The sequence below is a fragment of the Ahaetulla prasina genome, chromosome 6 (genome assembly GCF_028640845.1).
Source record: "Ahaetulla prasina isolate Xishuangbanna chromosome 6, ASM2864084v1, whole genome shotgun sequence".
In the NCBI taxonomy this organism is placed as follows: Eukaryota; Metazoa; Chordata; class Lepidosauria; order Squamata; family Colubridae; genus Ahaetulla; species Ahaetulla prasina.
The window spans coordinates 40,320,208-40,345,167 of NC_080544.1; the positions used below are offsets into that span (position 1 = coordinate 40,320,208).

The 24,960-nt window shown below is 36.0% G+C and overlaps 1 protein-coding gene across 8 annotated transcripts in view; it reads left to right on the forward strand.

Annotated features, from left to right (window-relative positions):
- The window catches only part of EBF3 (EBF transcription factor 3), a 207,855-nt gene extending 187,042 nt beyond the window's left edge, over positions 1-20,813 (forward strand). For 2 of the 8 annotated variants that reach the window (XR_009155728.1, XR_009155730.1), the window contains exons 12-17: positions 1,327-1,392; positions 2,540-2,717; positions 5,349-5,537; positions 5,953-6,150; positions 8,469-8,612; positions 18,002-20,812. Coding sequence is in view for 2 of the 8 variants with exons in the window: in XM_058188337.1 (XP_058044320.1) it covers positions 1,327-1,392; positions 2,540-2,717; positions 5,349-5,537; positions 5,953-6,150; positions 18,002-18,033 (663 nt within the window). In the remaining 6 variants the exon portion in view is untranslated. Of the gene's footprint in view, positions 1-1,326; positions 1,393-2,539; positions 2,718-5,348; positions 5,538-5,952; positions 6,151-8,468; positions 8,613-18,001 lie in introns of all 8 variants that reach the window. The other 6 variants (XR_009155732.1, XR_009155733.1, XR_009155729.1 and 3 more) reach the window with 5 other exon arrangements.
- Positions 20,814-24,960: the final 4,147 nt, after the last annotated feature.

The window sequence follows — 24,960 nt, forward strand, 5'->3', positions numbered from 1 at the left end:
GTAAATCTATGTCCATATGCAGGGGCATGCATGCTACATACGCTCCCAGTTAATTGGGCTTGTGTCACATTAGTCACATGTGAGTTGCTCATTCTGTGCCTCATTCCATTGCAAAAGGGAAGTCTATGGCTAATTATAGCCATGTACTATTGCTACAAGTAGTGAGACTCCCATATATTCCCACGAATATATGTCTCCATCAGAAACGATTGGCACATATTTCCATATTAATTCCTCCATTGGAATGATGTGCGTTTGGGCCTAATAAATGCAAACTCCAAAACTCTCAGTCCCTATGCATGCAATTTTAGGGTAGGGTTGCTTCAATTCTCAGAGGTATCATTTTCAAATAATGTCAGGAATATTGTCATGAAAAGAGAGATCAAATCTTAACAAGCATTGAAAACACAGTTAGCGTTCTAGCATCTCAAAAACCATCATCCTCATTTGCCACAACCTGCCCGTATCACACATACCCCTAAACTAAACGTATTGCAGCTGAAGGATAAATATTCAGATTTAAGTCCGTTTGTATTTAAAATTAACTAAAGTATGGATTAATCCTCTCCAATCGTAAAACTGGAGGTAGGCATGCAGACAGGGATAAGACAAAATTCAGTGCATCCATGCCCCCAGGCACAAGTACTCAACACTCTCTGAATGTGAAGTCATTTATGAAGTCCTTTACAACATGCAGTCAAAGAGGTTAATTGAAAAATTTCTTAATGTCATTATGAAAGAACTAGATTAACCCAAGTTAATTCACTTTATTGTTCAAAATAAAGAGGAATAAGCATTGAACTCACTTGCAAATTTGGGGCATGAATTAGGGGTGAGATGTTGTCTTTAAGGACTCTGCCAGTTTAATTAAGATATGGAAAATTGCTTATTGTTCTTCACCACTAAAGTGCTAGGAATTAACAGCCAAATGTGATGCCTGTGCCTTTCATATCTCTACCATGTGTTTGTTTGTTTAATACCCATAAGACTACATCATTAAACCTCAAGCACTGATTTCACTAATTCAGCACCAGAGCTACATGCTACAGCAGCAAACACCTTTTCTAGTCAGTCATAATTGAACAGCTGGATATAAAATGCATTCTTATTTTTAGGTTCCTATCTAACTTTGACTTGAACCCAAGTACTTTTTTTTTTCTTCCAAAGCAAAATGTCTTGCTGTCTTTGTAAAACTTCTCTCTCTCTTTCATATAACAACACAATCAAGTTAATAAGCTTTATCTAGGATAGCAGGAATTCAAAACAATGGATGCTAAGTCCTTGCTGTATCCATTTTCACAATGCACCGTTCTCTTTTTCCTTTAGGAAGTATTACTTAAAAGAGCAGCTGACCTTGTTGAAGCTCTGTATGGCATGCCCCACAACAATCAGGTATGTCCCCATCGTCTCTCCCACTTCCCCATTTATTGATACTGGATTAAAGATATCGTAATAAATCATAATGTGATTTATTTGGTTTTGGTTGAATGTGTTGCATCAACTTACTCATTACGGTTTAGAAGCCATGGTTTATGGTTTAGGATCTGAACTGCCTGTTGTGGTTTTTTTCAACTACAGTTAAAGCAAATCCTGCCTTAAAACGGTCTCAGAACCCAGCCCTACAATTGCAAGTATTTTCAACTTGAACGTCTAACAAAGTACCAGTACATTATTGTGGTTCATAGCAAAATTCTTTTGGCAGTTTGATATGAAACAAGTGCTCTGAAGCAAAATTTAAATTCCTTGATTCTTTTACTCTCAAAACCAGTTTTTCTATCCCAACGTGGCCAATTACAAAGAGAGGTGGTAGTGATGGAGAGACCAAGGACACAACACTTACCTTGTTGAAGCTGTGATGGCACAGTGGTTAGAATTGCAGGCTAATTCTGCCAACTGACAGCAGTTCGATTCTCACTGACTCAAGGTTGACTCAGCCTTCCATGCTGCTGAAGTTGATAAAATGAGGACCCAGACTGTTGGGGGCAATATGCTGATTCTGTAAATGCTTAGAAAGGACTGTAAAGCACTATGAAGTGGTATATAAGTCTAAGTGCTATTGCTGTATGGCATGCCCCACAACAAGCAGGTAGATCCCAATTGTCTTCCTCGCCAATACAGTCATGGCCAAAGAGGCCCACAAGGACATTGGTACCATCAAGCAGATCACAGCTTTAAAAAACTGCTACACCAGATAAAAACACAAGTTGTTTATTACAAAATATCAAAACAGTAATGTGTTAGGTAATACAAAAAGAAGTGTTTTATTTTTTAAAGAAACAGATGTTTTATTAGTAAGAATGCTAGGAAGATTTTTAAACTATTTCTGCCCTGGGTTCAGTACTGGAAAATTATACAATTTTTACTGTACAATGTACAATACTTGTAAATTAAAAGGAATGTAATCTTCCCAAGAACACAGTAATCCTGTCTGATATAACCATAGGTCAATAGGCATCATTTATTAGGATTTGCTACATGAAATATAGGATAATTAAATGATATTATATGTTAGAAAAATTATCCATTTACTGTTTCATAGGAAATAATCCTGAAACGAGCAGCTGATATTGCAGAAGCATTATATAGTGTGCCACGTAACCACAATCAGATTCCTACACTTGCCAACACTCCAGCTCATAGTGGTATGATGGGAGTAAATTCATTTAGCAGCCAGCTAGCAGTTAATGTTTCAGAAACATCACAGGCTAACGACCAAGGTACGTGAAGAATTATGAATTATGCAGCAAAGTTATTGCTTACCCTTGTACAAAACCATTAGTTTAGTTATGCAGTTAGCTCCCTGCTTCTTGGGATTCTTTCAATTTTATTTTGTTTCGTCATGTTACATTAATTGGAAAGAACTAATAACTTGAATTTGATAATAACTAAGCATTGTAAAATATGAAATTTGAAAACCAGTATTTTTAACTTTGTAAAGACCGCTAGTGCATATCTTTCTTTGTTTTTTCTCACACCTGCAATTTGCTTTTTACTACCACTTTCTTCCGGTCAAACCACACTTCTTCCTTTATAAAGTTTTGACTGATTTTTTTATTTTTTTATAAAGAGATCATCAGCAATGATCATCAGAAATGATCTACAAGTACAGGTAGTCCATGACTTATGAACACAATTGATCCCAAAATTTCTGTTGTTAAGTGAGACATTTATTCAGTGAGTGTTGCCCCATTTTACAACCTTTCTTGGCTCAGTTGTTAAATGAATCATTGCAGTTGATAAGTTAGTCACCTGGCTGTTAACTGAATCTGAAGGTCGCAAAAGGTGATCACATGACCTTGGGACACAGCAACAGTTATAAATACAAACTTATTGCCAAGCATCTGAATTTTGATCACATGGTCATTTCATAACATTGAAAAACAATCATAAGTCACTTTTTTTCAGTACTGTTGTAACTTCGAACTATCATTAAGTGAACTGTTATAAGTCGAGGACTACCTGTATAGTTGGCCATCTTTTGAGTAGAATAAATGTGTGTGCTACAGTTAACAGGAATTGTGATAACCATTTTCTACTACATTTGACATATTTGACTAAAGCATGCTTCAGTAAATTTATTTTGCTAATAGCAAAATATATTAGAGTTATGGCGATACATAAATTCCCATCTGCTTTCAACATGCTGCTTAAACTATGGGTTGATAGTGTCAAAATAAGCTAGCCTCCCTTGAGCATATTGAAAGTATTTGGGTGAAGAAATCTGAATGGTTTTATTTTCATATTTCAATGATAAGAGCTTTCTTTGCTTTCTAAATCTAAAGCAATTATTTTATCTTAATTTTTGACACATATAAATAAGCAAGTATATAACATGGTCATTTGATATTGTGATTAATCTGAAACTGAACAGAAGCTTCTTTCTTGTGTCTGAGCTGGAAGAAATTACACAAATTTAGGGAAAATACCATAATTCTCGTAACACTAAATTCTAGGTTGATGCTCAGTATGGACATAGCCATTGACTATGTACTAAAACAGCTATTTGTAGCCAAATACACTGACTCAATTAATTGTGGCTGATAATTGCAAACCTAACAATAGAATATGGAATAAATCCTTCTGATTTACTTTCACATACACATGGATTGGATTGCATATAATTCCTGTGATGCATCTTTTTCATGGGATTTTCAAATATATTATTTTACAGTTTAACAAAGCTTTCTTGACTCATGTTGCTATCAAAAAAGTGTTCCCTACACTGAAGCAGAGTCATTTGTTATGTTTTTTCAATATTTATTAAAGCATGATAAATAGAACAAGTTCTTTCTTATTTCTACTAGGAAATTATCAATATTAAGAAGGAATATTTTCTTTGAAACATTTTTTTACATCTCTGCAGAAAGCTACATGACTTTATAACTGCTTTTGCAAAATATGTGTTCTGAAAACTTTAAAAGGGAACGCTTAGATCTTGATGATGCAACCCAGCCATTTAAATTATGGGAATTATTGATAAAGACAAATGTGAGTGAAAGTGACACAACCGCATTGAAAAAAATGTGTTTGCCAGAAGCAGGAACAACTCAGAGTGATCACAGATGGTTTAAGTAGAGAAGGTGGGGAAAAAATGACCTTTCCATGCAAAAAGATGAAAGAGCCAATGACATAAGCTAACATGGTGCGATCAATCAAAAGTCTGCAGTCTATGTCCCAAAGGTGTTTTTCAAAAAGGCATCTGGACTTTCTTGACGTTTTTTCCTTGAAACTTTTTGCTTTTCATCCAAGAAGTTGAACTGAAGAAGTTTCTTGGATGAGAAGCGAAACATTTTCAAGAAAAAAACCAAGTCCAGTTGCCTTTTGAAAAGCATCTTTTGGGATCGGAATGGGTACAATTTGCCATGATCAATTCACCATGGCCAACTTGCTGTGGCCAATCTGCCCTGCTGAACTTGCCATGGGATAATTCATCATGGCCAATTCACTGCAGGACAGCTTGCTGCGGGACAATTCAATAATTCAATTTAATTATTTAAAATAATTTAAAAAATATTTTAATTTTTGTCATTCACATTTCATTCTGTCCCTCCTTTCTTTAATAATTCTATTCCATCATTTCTTTGATATTAGTCTAATTCTTGTTCTGTGGCGAGTTGGCCATGGCAAATTGGCCTGCAGTGAGTTGGCCATGACAAGTTTGCTACAGCGAGTTGGCTGCGGCAACTTGATCACAGAGAATTATCCTAGTTTTCTTTGGGACAGCCGTGACGTGGATGGTTGAGAATGTCCATGGACATTTAACCGTGCAATCTATGATGTTGTAGGAAACTCTTCATGCCTCATAATAATGATCCTTTTCTTGGGATGGGTTTTTCCTCCCAATTCAGTAGGTTACAGTCGCAACACAAGCAGTGTTTCCCCGCGAGGATACGTCCCAAGCAGTACTCCTCAACAGTCCAATTACAACACAGTCAGCAATAGTATGAATGGCTACGGCAATGCCAGCATGCCCAACCTTGGTGTACCTGGTTCCCCTGGATTCCTTAATGGCTCGACTGCGAACTCCCCTTACGGCAGTAAGTCTTTATTTCTAAGGCACATCATTACATCATTCCTGTTTGTTAAGAACTTACTTTGTTACTTCCTTCGACATAAGCTACTGGATAAAAGGAGGGGTGACTCTGGAGGCTGGACAATTAAAAGAGGAAAAGGAAAAAGATCATGGACAATATATTGGTACTTTCAAAAAAAAAAAATTAATGCTAAAAGTAAGTACCAGATTGGACTGCTCAATTTACAATCGAAGTCCAAGACAAAAGAGTTTGCCTGTTATCCAGAGCGTGGCAAGCCAAAGCATTTTATTTTTATATATGTTATTATCCTTCCCATAAAGAGGCGAGGCCCTACGATACATCTTTTTTCCTCCCCTTCCTTTCCTGTTTGCCATAAACATCCTCAATATGAGTCCTGATTATTTTTGCTTTATTGCAGTAGTGCCGTCAAGCCCTACCATGGCAGCCTCTTCGGTCACCCTTCCTTCAAACTGTAGCAGTACACACGGCATTTTCTCATTCTCACCTGCCAATGTCATCTCTGCAGTGAAACAAAAGAGCGCCTTTGCTCCTGTGGTCAGGCCCCAAGCTTCTCCTCCGCCATCTTGCACCAGCGCAAATGGAAATGGGCTTCAAGGTGAGCTGGATCTCTCTATTACGTTTCCTGTGATTTCAGGTTTTTGATGTTTTTTTCCATTCAGAAGATGACATTTTTCAAGTTTTGGGGAAAAAAACATTATCATCACAAGCAAATATCAAAAGACAAAACCCCCCCAAACTTTAGAAACAAAATACATAGGTTTTTTTATTTTTTTAAAAAATGGCTTTTGCTGCAGGAACAAAAGCTTGATCTTAAATGCAGCAGCAAAACCATAGCCTACAATTTTATTTTAGGCTGATTATTTGTAATAATTATATTAGAAGAAGGAATAGGTGTTTGCCCATCATTTCTCCTTAAGGTTTTATGCATTGATTTTTAAACTAAAGTCCAAATATGGAATGTTTCTCATAAACCAGGTTTGTTCCTTTAAGTTTGTATATATTTTATGCACCCAATTTTCTTTTTTGATAGTGATATTTTACTCAGCAGCATTTCCAAAGGTAGGACTAACACTAACCCTGAAAAACATCAATAAATGTTTGAAATTTGTTCAGGGCTGCTGTTGTTCCCCTACAAGTCAAGGTTTCTGCTTGCACTGGATCTTATTCCAGTTCAACTGCCAATAGAAATATCAGAATAAATAAGTATTAAGAAGCTTGAGGACATTAATGAGTGAACATTTACAGAGGGAAGGAAAACCACTGCAAACACTTTTATTCAGGATATAAGATTTTTATTTAGAAATCTTTATATCTTTTTTCAAATGGAAGTTTAACATCTGTCTCAGCTGAATTGATCTGAAACTTATCTGTGATGTACACCAAAACACAATCTAAGCATATAAATTGCTAGAAAGTACTACAATATTGCAGCAGCCTGCTCCCTTTAGTTAACAGAAGTATTCACATTTTAGACTTTTTATCATGTAGTATGCTATATAATCCAAATACAACTTTCAAGCATATCTTATTATGTTATAAAAAAAAAATTAAGGTCAGTCAAATATGCTATTTTTGACTTTTAAAAAAGAGATTACTTTTTAAAATATCCACTAATAAAAATTAGTTATTAATATGCCAATTGGTTCTGTATAGAATAGAGTACAGAAATCACCCGGTTTGTTGCTTGGGACCCAAGCTACAGATTCTTTCCTCAAATGTGATGTCTAAATCCTGAGCAATTTTTAAAAATTGAATTCAGTTCTTTTGTTCCTAGGGATTACCTAATCACTAAGATTATTCTGATTTAAATAAATCACTTCCAGACAATGAAATCCAATAGAGTCTTCATCATTCTTCTTCCATCACCCAGACTATTTTACTAAAAAAAAAAGTAGTTTTGCTGTCCTCATCTCCAGAAATTGAGTGACACAGAAGGTTTGTGAAAATTCAAGATGAACTAGATTGGCCCAATTCTGCTCCAGGCTCCCTAATGTTTATCTCTGGATTTGCCAGTTGCCTGAATTTTGGTGAATAGCCCTGTCATTAGATGGCATATCCCAACAAGCATAAACAGCCCAGGCAAATCAAATTTAAGGAATAAAATATATAACCAAACCAAGTATCTCTGCTTGAAAGGTATTTGCTAGCCAATGTCATGCTTCAAGACATCGGTTATTTAGAGTGGGCACATTTTTCTCAACATACATCTTCTCAAATTTTTATTTATGCATTAGCAAATGTGATATAAATAATTTCCTTTTAATTTCTTGTCCCTAGGATTAGTTGCTTTTTTTAAAAAAAACAGAACCCTTTTTACAATTCTAGCAAATTCTGTTTGTTAGTTGAATCATTTAAACATCCTCTGAATTGTATCTGTTATACGAAATAAGCATTTGAGAAGTTCTTTATTTGGCCTTTATTACATGGAAAACTAAACCAACCACAGTTTAGTATTTTGCAGAAACTGAAAACATTATTAACCAGTACAAAAATAGCAAACAGCTTTTCATATAACTAAATTAAATTTAGGTGTTTTGATTTAAATAAATATATTTGAGAATTATTAAAGTAATTGTTACCTGAGAATAATAGTTGCTTCTAATTGGAAACCTGTAGTAGCCACTTGTCTCAACTGTAGATTGGCATTGAGACGTTCACTACAGGCAAATCTTGAAGCCGATAATTGGTTATATGTACCCTAGATTTTCTGATTTACAGTCAAGGGTTTCGTGTAATCTTAAATGGCAGTAGGTAAATCAGGGGTCTCCCAGCTTTATTTATTCCTTTCTTCTACCTCTATTAGAGCTCTTTTTCTGTCATATAGTAGAAATATATCAAGGCACTTCCTCTCATCTTCCTTTCATAATGCGTCAGAAACCCTAAACCCCTCCTTTCTCCCATTCTTCTATGCAGGAGTCTCTGGAAATTTACCAGTGCCTCAGCCCTTTCTTCCTCCCTCCTGGCTGTAATTTTAAATCCCCAAACCAGTTTAGGAATCCTTTGTAGCCCGCATCTTCCTCTTCCAGCATCTACTACTGATCTCAGGAAATGGGAGAGGTAATTATGAATATCAATTGCTAAATATGCCAGCCTCTTCCCAATAAATATATATATATATATATCTTGTATGAATGGGCTTTGTTTTTCCTCATATCCGGCCTGAAAGCCTGAATCAATGGATGCTGCTTTACATGCAAGGAGATATCCATATGATTCAATTTCCACGTTGCAGAATAACATGTGAAGAAGTATGTCTTGAACAAGAATTTTTAGATGGTATATTTTTTTAAAGGTAGCCAGGAGGAGGAACAGGTCTAAATGGTTCCAAGTGGGATTTAAGTCATAGAAACCTGAAAGGAAAGAGATCTCAACGATGCTTTCTCCTGATTGAGAAAGCATCGTTTGCAATACCAAGAAAACAAACGATCTTTACTGAGCTAATCAGGCCAAGGATTTTGATGATAAAAAGTTGATTCAAACATGCATATCGAGGTGACACAGTTTTTACCTGCAAACCTGGGTCACTGGAAGTTCATGGGGGAAGCATTCACTTAGAAGCAGGCCCTCATGAAAAACCACCAGCAAGTCAATGCGCTATCATGTAAAATAGAAGATCTGACCTGCTTTCCTCCCCCTGATCTGGGATATATTGGCTTAGACATAACTATAATGAATGGAATGGATATTTTTTTCAGTGCAATCTTGGAATTATATAATCCCCATTTGTATACCACCCCATCCTTTTTTTTTTAGTTTGTTGTGTTACATTTTGAACCTCTTATCACATGAATTCATCTCCTATCTATATACCCCACTGCATATTGAACAAGATATACATTTTAAAAATTAATAGAATTATGCAAACGTTCATAGAACCACTTTTGGCTACGGAAGTTTGCTTGATGACTTTGTGCCAGTCTCTTATCTTGATCTATTCTAACCCGGGGTCAAGTCAAAGATGTTATTACAGACAAAGGCCAACCATATTATGGTTGATAATGGAGAATAATAAACCCTTATGGCTAATTAATATATACCTATTAAAAATTCTAACAAACTTCACTTACATTAAATACGGCAGCTACTGTAACTGTTATTTCGCCTCTTGTGTGGCAAGCTGTTATATACAATTTTGCCATATTTTGGATAAGGTGTTCGTATACACACCAATAATTAGTAACTGCAAACCAAATTCTGGTTGCAGCCTCTAATCATAAAACTGCACCTGGTACACACCTCAGAAGCTGCACAAATGCCCTGAGAAACCTGGTTTGTATTAATAGGAGCATTATGTAATTAAAGTATGTGTCACGGCAGACTATAAACAAACTGAGCCAGTGATTTCAACTGGAACAATTTGACGGCAGCCAAGACCAAGCTACATAAGCCATCAAATATGGGGGGAAATATAAAAAATGTGCTGAATTTCAGAAAAATTAAAATGGCTGTTGTAATACTTTGTTCTGCTGGTGTTATTTGTGATTTTATTCCTCCTGAAGAATGGCATGGCACCACTTTAGTTAACTGAAGCATTTAACTGGCTCTGTCTATTGAAAATGGACAATTCAATGGTGCGGCTTCAGTGTTTTGGCCATTATTTTGATCTTTTGGTACTTAATGAATAAATTATCCTCACTACAGTTACAGGCTAATGCCTTTAGTACCAAAGTTGTTGGGAGTGGAACTGCATAATCAATGTACAATAATACGAGAATGTTTAAATCAGATAATCTAGGTGGATATTGCCGCACTGTATTTAAGTTTTTGGATAAGATTTTGATATAGAAATTAAAGAAACCAAAACACAGTCTTGTCTTACACTAAGTACTTGCATTAGGCATTGCATCAGAGAGTACCCCATTCAAATTGCATCTAATTCTTACATAGGTATAGTTTTAATCTGTTGATAGATAAAAGAATAAGGACAAGATTGCAACACTGATAAATACTGGTGGATTAAGTATTAAAATATATAGGGGAATGTCCTTCCCTAAACTCTTTTTTTTTTTGTCCAATCTAAAGTGTTTCATTGTTAAGTGCCAGCTTAGACTTGGCTTACCATACTCAACAAACAATTTGGTCTATAATTGCCAAGGCCAAATCTAGCAACTTTTTCAAGGAATTATAATAGTCAACCCTCCCTCACAAAGGATCCCCTCTGTCTATCGAGATACTCCATGAACAGTTGTGAGAAAAGTTGGAGGAGGCAGTATACATCTTTTTTAGTTCCTAGAAGAAAAGCAGAATATATATTTAGCAAACAAATGTTACTATATTTGAAAACTCTGATAGAAAGAAGATGATGTTATTTTTCTAATGTGATTAAGCAATAAATGTATAACTTTTGTTCTGAATCAGTTTAGGTTTTTTGATATTTCCATCCTTAATAACTCTCTTGAGATTTGGTCCAGGGATTTTTTTAAAAAAATACCTTTATATTGTAGTAAAAGAAGTGCACGGTTTGCTTGGCTAGGTGATAGAAATAAGAATTAACAAATCTTGGAGTGAAATTTTGCTTCACCAGCCCAAATATATATTTAGTGGTTTCTCTCTAAATTTTATTGGAAATTAATAATAGAAAGAAACATGAAGGGCCTTTATTTGTCTGTTAGTTTGCTCAATTTCTATGGCTTCCCATCTCAGTCAATGACGTGGGCAGTTTATGATTGGTAATAACGACTTGTAATAATAATAGCAATAGCACTTAGACTTATATACCGCTTCATACTGCTTCATAGCCCTCTCTAAACAGTTTACGGAGTCAGCATATTGCCCCCAACAATCTGGGTCCTCATTTTACCCACCTTGCAAGGATGGAAAGCTGACCCAACTTTGAGCCAGTGAGAATCAAACTGCTGGCAGTGAGCAGAGTTAGCTTAAAAAACTGCATTCTAACCACTGGCCCACCATGGATAATAATAATAACAACAACAGCAGCAGCAGGGTATACATACTTGACTCGTATAACCTATATTTATTTTGTCAATTAATCAATAAGGAAATAATAAAAAGAAATTAATATTTGAAATTTACATTCTAATATATTTGTTTTCTAAAAATTACTTTTTGCAAGCTAAGCTCCATGTAGTAAATTTCAGAAAATTTAGCCATTCCCCATGAGCATCTTTGAGATGAACACATGTGTAGCCAACCCCGACCTTCATCGTTTGGAGGATGGTTGCCTTAATTTCATTTACTTGTGAGATGAGTTGCAGGAAGTGGACAGAAAGATCCCACACCCTCAGTTTTCCCCCCCGTTACTTTATGATTTAGGTGTTGATTGTATCCATAGCCCACATTTCTTCCATAAGCTTCACCTTTTGTCCTGACCCCAAACTTGAATCACATATTGACAGACAGAAACAGAAGAAGCTACCAAAATCAGGAATAGTAACACAGGATATTGGACTTACCAAAAACTTAATTCTACACATACAACTAGTCTTTGGCTTACAACCACAATTGCAACCAGAATCTATATTGCTATGCAAGGCAGTTATTAAATGAGTTGTGCACAATTTTACAATTATTATTTTTTGCCAGAGTTGTTAAGTGAATCACATGGTTGTTAAGCAAATCCAGCTTTCCCCATTGATTTGGCTTGTTGGAAGCCAGCTGGGAAGATGACAAATGGGAATCCTGAGATGCTGCAGCCATCATCCTGAACTTTGATCTTGTGACTGGGGGGGAAGGGGGAGGATGCTTCAATGGTTGTAAATACTGGCCACAACTTTTTTCAGTGCCATTGTAATTTTGAATGGTACTCAATGATTGTAAGTCAAGGACTACCTGTAATTGAGTTGGTTAGTCAATCTCCCTTGAGATAGATATTTATGAACTGGAACACTTGAGCATAGCATCTCTGAAGGATAGCATTCCTTTGTAATCTGAGATAATATGAGAGTACAAGTTTTCTGTACCCTTGCCCAATATTAAAGAAAAAAAACATTTTTGTTAAAAATATTAAAAAACATTTTTAATATTTTAAAACCAAAATGAGCCTCCTGTTCACTTCTCTTCCAGTGTAGCGCAAACGTGTATAGCATGGTTATTTATCTAGCACAGACTTAAAAATATAATTATTTTTGTTGTGCTTTGACCTTTTATCTATAATATCCAAACCTAAACTCTTTTTAGAATAAGAAACGGCACTTAGAATAACAGAACTAAGAAGAAAGAGAAATAATACCCAACAAATATTTTGAAGAACACAGAATGTTTCCGCCCATTACATGTTCTGTGAAAATATTATTTCATCACAAATCTAAAAGCTTTCTTTCTTTCTTTTTTTAAATCACTTTTCAAAACTTGTTGATAATTTCAACTTGCCTGTCCTTCTTAACATTATCCCTGGGAAATCAGTGGCATGACAACATTTAATACATATAAATTTAGAACATAACCCAGAAGTGGCTAATTTGATATCTGTTCTTCTCAATTTGTTCACGTTCATTTATGTGTAAACGAAATGGTATTGTGGACTTTATTAGGCAAGTGGTAAGAGTCAGTGGTATGGTCGTAGAAAGACTACATCTTCTGTTACTGATGTAGGAGAAAATATAAACAGCACTATGAATTAATATAATTTTTTTTGGCACCTATCAGGATTCACTGTTGTATGAATGTTCCTTGTGCCATCATTGTTCCAGTTTCCAGTTAAATCATGGTCCACCAAGAAAATAATGCAGACATATGTCTATGGAGATTCTCAGTCATCCTGGTCATGGTTGTCTCAAAGTGCTTTTTCAAGAGGCAACTGGATTTTCTGGGGTTTTTTTTGAAGACATTTCGCTTCTCATCCAAGAAGTTTCTTTAGTTCTGGGTAGAGAGAGCTCTAGAGCTGAAGAAGCTTCTTGGGTGAGAAGTGAAATGTCTTCAAAGAAAAAACAGAAAGTCCAGTTGCCTCTTGGAAAAAAAACCTTTGGGACAATGCAGACACATATTTATACAGTATATATCATTTTGTCATGCCCAGAGTTGTTTTGTGAGTGAAATGGGCCTTCTATGAATTTGATATATAAATAAAGTAAAATAATAAACGTGTTGGTGAATATAATTGTAAGTGTATATATACAATGTGTGTGTATGTGTGTGTGTGTGAGAGAGAGAGAGAGAGAATATGTAGCTGTTTAGGTGAATATGAATGTTCTGAAGATCATTTGGAAGCATACTAAGGAAGGAACTTAGTTTCTTATTTATCCCACTCGGAATTCCTTATATTTGGTTTACCAACTATGCACAGGCACAGTTGAAGACATGCATATAGATATTCCTTGAGTGGAATTCAGGTGTTTTTCATTTTGTTCTCATAACAGTCAAGATAGATGAGTTAAATTATGAGAAAGTAGCTATTCAAAGACAATATATTGATCTTCTCTCAACAGGTTTTCCCCTGCAAAACTCTAATCACTCAACTGTAGGTAGCCATTTATATATTAAAGTTAACCACAAGATCACATGCTTGATGGCATTGGTAATGCTGTGTTTGAGTTCATGCCCTGTTTACAAAATTGTATTGTTTGAAGACAGATATATTTATATTCCCCCTCCCAAAAAAAAACATACTTGAAGATGAAACGAGTTTCTTCTGTTATGAATCTACCTCAAGATTTAAAGTCCACTATTACTATTATGGTATTTAGATTTGTTGACTTGCTTGTTTAATAATGGACCATGCAGGACACTTAAAGCCAATATCTCCACCACTGTTTCACTAAATTACAGGATGGTGAAATGTGGTTGAAGGTTGCTTTTTCCATTATTGCCCCTACTTTGACACAACCCTTGCTACTAAATGCTGATGGTGTTATTAGTATTCATTGCCATCAATTAATTGAAGGGAGCTTACTGTAGGTGACCGAAGCTGTGCTCTGTCCCTCATCTCCAAACTGCATTTACCACAAGGGAATGTTGGCCACAGATTGTGAACAATGCCTCCCATTCCTTCACCATTTGGTATTGTTTCTTCCAGTCCTGATGGCATCATTGTGCGGAGCTAACTACATTGGAACTCTGCCATATTGGAGGAATTCACAGCTGGCAAGAGCTGGCTGCCATCCAGACAGTGGCACGTAGGGGTCGAAATGCGAGAGCATCTGGCTGTTATGCTCCATCTGTAAACCTGTGACTAATCTTTCCATGTAAACAAAGACATGTTCCAAATAGTGCGCACAATTTGCCCAATCCCATTAGTTATATGGGATACCAGAAGTATTCCTCTCGAAAAAATAGGAGTGTAAGGAATGTACATTTTTCTAAACCTAGTTTCTGCCATGGTCTTTATTCATATGTAAATAATATGTTATAAGCAAGTAGCAAACTGGATGAAAAAAAGCATCTGCCATAAGATGATGATGGACATGTAGAGAGAGGTGTGGTTTATGCATGGCATTTCATGAGTACTGTGTACTTCAAATTTCATGAGTACTGTGTACTGATTTAAATTGATTAAATTGAGTGTTCATAACTCTAACCATTCCATATGAAAAAATAATTCATGATAATTACTATTCCCAAAGATCTCTGTGTTGAAGTATGAAATTTGATAATTTTAAGGTCAATGAACTTTCACCTAATACAATTATGCAAATATTAGATCCACAGCTATGCACTGAAACAAGCCTCTACTTTTGTGGCAGTCATATCCATTTCATCCATTAGTCTAACTGGGCATGTCCGTATGCTTGCTTGTGTTTTCCAAATTACATCATTTTCTTATAACTCAATTGGCTTTAATCTATCAATTCAAAGCAAATTTCCAAAGTAACAGAGGATTTGAGTGTATTAATAAATACATACTATAGCTTGTATGTGGGGGTCTTTGCCACGTAGTATCTGTGTCCCCAAAATAAACATTGAAGATTTTAAAAAGCCATGATCTTAGGCAAATCATCTAAAAATCAAAAGCTCAATCTACCCAACATGACTCGAACTAAGAGCAACTTTCGTCCTTTGACCATAATATTTCTATCCTACCTTAACATATACTCTGCTACTAATCTCAAAATCAAATCTATGTGGTATAAATAAGCAGAAACCTGCTAGTTGCTTACGTGTTTCCAAAAATTGGCAGCCAATCAAATTTACATTGCATGTTGGTGGACTTAAAGCTGCTCTTGTTCTCCTTCTTCTACATGTAGAGTGTTAGAGTTGACCATTCCTTGTCCTTTCATCTTTGAGAGCCCTTATAAAAAGACCACCATACCTACCAGCAAAACCTAGCAAGAAAATTGCCAGCGAGAAGAAAGGAGAGGAGAGGCGAGAAGAGAGGAGGGAAAGGAAGGGCAGGGAAGGGAAAAAAGAAAGGAAAAGAAAGAAGGGAAGGGAAAGGATAGTTAGGGAAGGGGTAGGGAAGGGTAGGGTAGGGTAGGGTAGGGTAGGGAAGGGAAGGGAAGGGAAGGGAAGGGAAGGGAAGGAAAGGAAAGGAAAGGAAAGGAAAGGAAAGGAAAGGAAATCCATAGAGGGAAAAATAATGCATTTTTGGCAGCTTCAGAAATATCAAATTTAATGGTAGAGCTGCTGTGAAATTACATTGAACGACACTTCTTACAGTTCAGATTCCTTATGCTGCTTATTTAAGCACATGGATAGTCATGCAAAGAGATTGTATTACATAAGAAATGTGTACATACAACAAGCTTTCAGGAAAAAAAAATGCAACAGCAAATCTGAGATAAATTGATATTTTTTGAAATTAATGAACTGGGAAATTGAAGTTCACATGACTAAATAAAAATGTATTAATATTTCTTGTAGAAAAATTAATGAGAAATGGTGTCATGATAACATTTAAGTACTATTAGGTTAAAACCAAATTATGACACTACTAGGAAGTTAACTAGAACACAATGACAAATTTTAAAATCTTTTTGTTTAACAAGCCTTTTCTTTGCATCTAATATATGATTATATAAATATCATGAATAAGGGAGGGTGTGCATCCTGATTGCATTTAAAATTTAGAGACATTCCGTACAGGTATTGCAAGCCCTGGCTTTGCTGGTATTTAAACCTGCAGTCCCATTCTTAGGATAAGGCACAAGAGACTATCTGCAAACTTGTCTCCCCTATTAAGTGCTTCGGCGTACTCCTACAGTGCTTCAGTAATTGCATTAATGGCTACTATTTCTTTAAAGTAGGTAGTATCAGTTCCTGGGGCCAGAGATCATGCAACGCTGTGGGTACTTTGACCCTGAGCTTTTTGTGTGCGCGAGAGAAGCGCACTGGGACTTCCTTCTACACATTTCAAAAATTAACATGAGCTAACAAATAGGAGATTTCAACTTATGTCTTGTTATAGTGCTTTGATGGATTCCAAAGCAGATGTAAGATAGTAGACTTTGATCTCAGAAAGTCACTGACTTATTAAAGTCAGCATACAATTAGAAGAAAGTGCTAATTAACAGAATGTCAAAACCGAAGCTGTCCATTTAAATCTGAATGCTTGAAATATATATATGTGTGGATATGTATGTGTGTGTGTGTATATACATACATACATACATACATACATACATATACATACACACACAAACACACACTATGTATGTATGTATGTATATTCATTCACTTCATGTGTGTGTGTGTGTGTGTGTGTGTATAACTTTTTCATTTATGGAACTTGAGAAGTGTCTGGTTCTTGATTGGTGAGTGAGCTAGCCTTGTCTGACATTACCAGAAATGACCATGTTGTTTCTTAGCTGTCAACATAGGCTTTCTCCAGGGAGTCTGGGCCACCATTTGCCATTAGCAAAATGCTAAGAGAGAAATCACACATGTGGGAGACGGGATGCTTTGTGCGCGTGCACACACACACACACACACACACACACACACACACACTTTCATACAGGTCAGAGTTCTTGTCATGTCAAAGCCAAATCTTTGCAAAAAAACTCTGTTAATAAAATCCAATTTTAAAAAATAAAATGTAAAAGAGGATAAAGGATTCTCTTATTGGATAGCTTATTATACCAAAAACAGATGCCCCATTCCCCCCCCCCAAACTGTTTGATAGCTACAGATTAAAGGATCTATCAGTCGTTTATCCAGATCATTTTTCCACGCAGTACCTGGTCATGAAGACCAACACATTACTACATTTCTGCATCTATCACCACTGTGAATTCCAAATGCATTTCCGTTATATATTCTATTTATGGAAATCTTCAATACCTAATTGGGCACAACCTTTTTTTTTTTCACCTACAGAAGCTGCATGAACAGTATTTTTTTTTTAGCTCTAGTCAAAGGCATCTGGTTCCTAATCCAAGCCTTTTAGGAAATGGATTTGGTGAATGCTTCCTAATGATTTTCAGACATTGGTGCTATGAAGAATTAGGTGTGGTCAGCGTTAGTTGTTTTGCTTGCTTGTTTATTCTTTCTTTGCAAGTTCCAATACATAATGCACGTAAATTAATAGTACTTTTTCTCTCTTTTTTTTTCAGCTATGTCTGGGCTTGTAGTTCCGCCAATGTAAATTCATTTTTTTGTTTAGCTACTGTAGCACCAAGTTCAGAAGATGAGCTTTCTAGGGGACAAGTTTAGTATATAAGATATGCTGATGGAACCAGTATCTTCAAAATACAATCAGCAAAACATTGAAATGCTACAAAAAACAAACAAACTTTGTTTAAAAAAGTTTATTTAAAATACTAAGAATCAACATGCAAACAATCAACTTCTTCATGAACAATTCCATTTTATTGACTGAACTTCTCTCATATTTTCACATTTCTTGGTCCTGAAGAAAAAGGAAAAAGCGACACCTATTTTGTATAAAGTTTCTGATTACGTCTTGGCTATGTCTAGTACTTGCTATGTGTCGGGAAAAACTTTGTGGATGCACCATTTTGATTATCATGAAACACTGATGAAAATGCCTCCAAAACATTTTTCTGTACTCATAACTAGATTCACAATGGTTGTGTATCTCTATAATGTGAAATATTTTTTTGTGGTGAAAAAAGGGGGCCAAGGAGGAGGTATGAGCCATCAAAACCGGGGTTGGGGGGGGGAAAGGATGAATATATGATTTCAGATAATTTTGGGAGACGGGAGGATGGGAGGGTTGATCATTGCTTAACTTCATCTTAATGAAATGGAACTTTGTAACTTATTGTAGTTAGAAATTGTAACTTTGATATTGAATTCTCTTGCCTTCAACAAGCACACTGACAGAGGAAAATGCTACTGTCTGTTGGTAAAAAAAATATACTTCCACTGCTAGAGCTTCCTGTTAAGCAAGTGTGATCTGCAACATTTTTTCAACTTTTGCTAGCACTGTATACTATTGCATTCTTAGGCTACTGTGAAGTCTATGTTTCTTGTACCAGAAAATTGTCCTTTTGACTTCTAGATCCTACTTCCCTAATGTGTTTTGTATGTGGTTATAAAATTGTAGACTTTTGTGATTTTGCCAAAGTTGTAGCTAAATATTTATACACTTGTCTTGAATTTTTTTCAGATCCACTTAAATATTTAGATCATCAAATTTTATTCCTTTTAAAGATAAGGAATAAAATAGCCCTACATTACAACTTCCTTTCACATGAACACTTGCAATCACCAAGGGAATTTATTTTGTAACATATTGATTATAAATATTGTATTTATCTTTGAAATTTTGTATATTTTCACCATTTTTCTTGTATGTATGTTTTTTGTCATTTGACTGGTATTGTAATGCTGTGAAAAGCATTAAGCCAAGAACCGCTGCCTTCATATGTTTATGTTTTTTTAAAAAATGTGTTCATTCATTTCATTTTGTATTTCACAAAGTTGTTATTTTTTTCGACTTTCCATCCTTCTGTTATTTTGAGGAAAAACATTGTTTATTTTTATATTATTTTTAAGTTATCTGAACAAATAATTTTGAAATAAAGTTGTTTGTTGTATAGTTAAAACAAAATTGTTCCACATGGCTGTAATGAATACTAGTAGAAAACGTGCATGTAATGCGGCCACAGGAAACGGAAGGTTCTCCTATGTTGTGTTTCGATTTTTGTTTTTTTCTTTCTCCATTTTCTCTGATTTCTGATTTCTTTTTAAAAGTTGTCACCCATGACTTTGCCACATAGCTGAACTGTGTTTACTTGGGGGTGGAGGGACGAGAATCAGAAGCCTAAATTAAAATAATAATAAATAAATGAAATTCACTTCTGATGTTTTAATTACAGTGTTGGCCAGATGAACTTCCTTGGATGCCTTAAAATTAGACGTCTTTGAACAACTTTTGTGCTGTTAACCATGGGCTTAGAACAAGTGCATCACTACTTCATTTGGATAATTTATGGTGTAGAAAAGCACAAATATGGGGCGCAGTTTTTTTTCCTGTGACTCTAGTTACCTGCCCTCTGTTCACTTTGATGAGGCGTGCCCCAACCCCCTAAAAATGGCTAATTGTAATATCGTAGCTGACCTTGGTAAACTGTACTCTTGGTCAATGGCTATGTGACCTCTTTTTGTACCTGTTTTCTGCTGCACTCTGCATTATCTGTAACTTAGCACTGTTTAACAAAGAGAAAGACTTTTTATGCATTTGGGATCACACCTGATTTTGTAACCTTTTTTTATTTTCAGATTTTTGTTTTGTAGAGACACTTACAGTAAGGACTGTAATTTATAAACTGGAACGATTCCTTTAATATATTGTGCCTGTTAGTGCCAATCCTGACATAATTGTTCCCCCCACCCACCGTTCTTTCTTGCACTAAATGCTTTCAAATGCAGCACTGCAAAATCACTTTTGCACTCTGCAGCAGAATTAAATTTCTCAGCAAAAAGGAGGGACCATTTTTTAATACAAAAGTGCACATTTTCAGGAAATGTTTATAAGAGGTTTTAAAATTGATAAATATATCACAAATTACAAAACATGCCAGACATTTTTCCTGTGAGAGTCGTTTAAGGCTTAGCTAAGTGGAAAAGCTGAAAAGTCAAATCGAAAGTGAATTGCCTCAGTTTAACTTTATATAAGTATGATTTTGATCTTAAAAAGGAAAGGTCAGGCATACATGATCAAAACATTTCTTCATAAATACAATCTGTTTTGTGTTTTAGATTGATTAGTCAATTCACTCATATTTCCTCATCTCCAAATGGGAAACTTCACTAAATGATAGATTTTACTGTTAAAGACCCTACAATAAGATTGTTTTATCTGTACATTTTTCAGATATTTAACTGTATAAAAATGTTCATTTTACACAATATTTAATTAAAGTATTTCTTGTCTGTGAATTTCATTTCTGCTAATTTTTCAGGTTTAATTATTAAAATGTAAGAACATAGAAGTGAGCAACAGTTGGAATTGTTAAAATCGTTTTCGTGTTTTAAAGAAGACACTCCCAGGGTGTAACTAAGGACTTGCTTACTCGTTGATTTGAATCGCTGAATGTATTACTGATGTAGTTTCTCTGAAAATTGTTTTCATTCAGTTGATATCAGATGACATGAAAGCTGCTATATTTTCCTTCTGTTGTTTGCACAATGATGATTTATATAGCTTAATGTCGCTTTCATTCATTAACAAATATAAATGTGTCCATACCTTGCCCTATGAAAAAGGAAGGTCAAATTAAATTAAATATGATTGATAATCTTAATAGAACAACCTATGCGGAGGCACCTGATATTCTGATGATACCGGTTGGTTCTAATGTGAACATCAAGGCAAACTTGTTCTGGAAAGAGAAATATATCAAATAGCTCTTGATAAAACGCTTAAGTTGCTTCCACTTATGTCAACACTATCCTGAACAAAAAAAAAAACCTTACAATTTTTAGATCTAATTCATAGGAAGCTGTAAAAGGCAAAATATTTTTGTTTTTTGGCAGTATAGATTACAAAAATAGGCCATCCCTACACAGGGGCTAATGAAGTTATGCCCCTTTTTCACTGTTTTTTTAAAAATAGGATTTATACTGATCTAAACAAAGAATATGGTGTTATAGCATAGAGGTGAAAATGCTTTCCTCCCACACAGGAGGTTGAGAGTTCAGTCTTAGGCAGCAATAGGTGTTTCTCTATTGGGGTGCAAGGAGAAGGGCATCCAGCAGGAAAAAAGGGAATTAAAGGTTTTATATATATATATATATATATATATATATATATATATATATATATATATATATATATATATGGGGGTTGTGGGGTGTGGTGTATGTGCACGTGTGTGTGTGTGTATATATATTTTCTGAAGTTTTCGCGGGTGTTTGTATGTAGGTCTTTGGTTATTCGGGTTTTCTCCCGCGTAAAATTGGAAGTGTCTTGGCGGCGTTTCGACGAAGTCTCATTCGTCATCTTCAGGCTTCAGCTTCATTTTGCTCCCAGACACACGGAGCTGAAGCCTGAAGATGACGAATGAGACTTCGTCGAAACGTCACCAAGACACTTCCAATTTTACGCAGGAGAAAACCCGAATAATGCAACAAAGCTATCGAAGTGCTGTCCCGGTGTCTGGAAGCCGTATGGGTCTGGATGGGGAGAAACAGGCTCAAGCTCAATCCCTCCAAGACGGAGTGGCTGTGGATGCCGGCATCCTGGTACAGTCAGCTGCACCCACAGCTGACTGTTGGGGGCGAGTTATTGGCCCCGATGGAAAGGGTGCGCAACTTGGGCGTTCTCCTGGATGGACGGCTGTCTTTTGAAGATCATTTGACGGCCGTCTCCAGGAGAGCTTTTTACCAGGTTCGCCTGGTCTGCCAGTTGCGCCCCTTCCTAGACCGGGATGCCTTATGCACGGTCACTCATGCGCTTGTGACATCTCGCTTGGATTACTGCAATGCTCTCTACATGGGGCTCCCCTTGAAGGGCAGCCGGAGGCTGCAGTTGGTTCAGAATGCAGCTGCGCGGGTGATAGAGGGAGCCCCTCGTGGCTCCCATGTTACACCAATCCTGCACAGACTGCACTGGCTACCTGTGGCCTTTCGGGTGCGCTTCAAGGTTTTGGTTACCATCTTTAAAGTGTTCCATGGCATAGGGCCGGGTTATTTACGGGACCGCCTACTGCCACCGATTGCCTCCCACCGACCCGTACGCTCTCACAGAAAGGGACTCCTTAGGGTGCCGTCCGCCAGGCAGTGCCGACTGGCGACACCCAGAGGAAGGGCTTTCTCTGTGGGGGCTCCCACCCTCTGGAACGAGCTTCCCCCAGGTCTGCACCAACTTCCCGACCTCCGAACCTTCCGCCGCGAGCTTAAGACACATCTATTTATTTGCGCAGGGCTAGCCTAGGGTTTTTAGTTTTAAATTTAGTTTTAATGGGGTTTTATACTATTTTAGTGATATTTTAATTTTGGCCTAATTAATAAGTTTTTTAATTGTTGTTTTTACTTGTATTATTCTTATGTTTTTATTTGGCTGTACACTGCCCTGAGCCCTTCGGGAGATAGGGCGGTATAAAAATTCAAATAAATAAATAAATAAATAAAAAATAAAGACATACATACATACATACATACATACATACATACATACATATATATATACATACATACATACCTTGTAGTAAGGAGGTTTGAAAAAATTGGTAATTTTGTACAGGAATAGTTACAGATCAAAGTTAGTGGTCTATGATGCAGAGTTTATCATAACAAAATGATCTTATCCAATAAATCAATGAGATTACTTCCACTTCTCTTATTGGACATTCCATCAGGTTCTGTGAAATTCACAAGGGTGAATTTGAAATAAAGACTAAAATTCTGCTATTAAAATAAATGGGGGAAGGATATTCACTATTATATTGCCTAAGGTATATAAATCCATTTACAATAAGATCTGCAATATCGTGGCAATAATTATAATATTTATGACTGCATTCTGAGAGCCCCATGTGATTTACAATAAATTGAATTAAAATAGCAACTAATATTAAAACAACTTCAATAACATTTTAAAACACACACAGGCTTATGCATATATACATCGAAGAAAAAAAGAAAAAAAAATATTTCCAAGTCATGAATGCTCAGCAGAAGCCATTGGGAGAAGGGGCAGGAAGACATTTTGCAAATGCAAATTTGAGAACTCCTACCTGAAGGCATAAAGAGGCTACTTCTTTAGAATTTGGGTAGAATTGATAGTTCAGTAGCTTCTCTAGTTGAATCACCAGTAACTTCTGTGAAAGAAGTTTGGGTAAAAGATGATGGGAAAGACGCCTGGCTGAGACCCTTGAGAGCAACTATTAAGTCAGACTAGAGAAATAGTTCAAACTTCCTGGATAAACTATGCAGTTTGCTTAAGCACACTATAATACTTAGGATCTGGTAGAATTCCCTTGAACAATTAAAATGCTGGAGGATAAAGCTATCAATGCCTCTATTCACAATGGCTGTTCTCCAGAATAAGAGATGGGATAGGATCCCTCTGAATTTCACTTTCTGTAAAACAGAAAGAGGTTTCTGCCTTATAGGAACTATAATGCTGGACTAAATATGTCTCTTCTGACCCAGCAAATGCTCTTAATATATCTCTGAATTTCCCATGTTGTTGCAACCAATAGACCAGAGACTGCAATTTTCAACTGTTGACAGATAACTTTAAAAAAAAAAGAGGGGGGGGGAGAGATGTGAACTGATTGGCGTGAATGCAAAGCTCTGAAAGGATTCGAGGTAGTCTGATGGAAAAGATATCTTAAATTTCTTTTGTTCTCAAATTAAATTTATTCCCAAAGAGCCACCTTTTCTCTCTCTCTCCTGCTCCTATAAAATGGCTTGGTGGAAAGAAAGGGAGTAGGAAGTGAAATATTGCATGCAGTGACTGGCAGATATGTCCTCAAATCAGATTAATTCTTGCAGTCATAGAACTGTCTATTGTCCAATCACAATGTCATGGGAGAGTGGATGGAGAGAACATCAGAGAGAATCCACTTAAGATCTTGTACCCTTATTTATTACCTATTTCCTATTCACAGAAGTCCTATCTGTAGCTGGTTGGCATAATGTTTTTTTTAAAGAAAACCATTAAAGGGTACCTCTTTATTCATTGTTAATTGATTCTGGAAGGTGTAATGAGTACCAAAAATGATGAGTACCAAATTTTTCCCAAAAGGAATAATGTACTGAGTCACAAGGCAGCCGATACTGACAGGTTCTAGCTTTTGCACTGAATACCAAACAAACGAATATTGGGACAAAATTTTCACATCAAAATGCATTCAGTACCAAATTTGTTTCACAGCAGTTGAGTACCAAGGTACTATTGTCCTGAGTTATCTCTAATTCTTTACTCTGTCCTCAACTCTCAACAGTATTATATTTGTTTCCTTACTCTCCCTTTTTTCAAGCCCACTGAGCTTCACATTTGCTATACTCTACCTCACTATAGGATTAATTTTTGCTGCATCTTTAATTATATTATATCCCCAAATAAACTAGTAGCAAATGGTACTCTTTTAGAAAC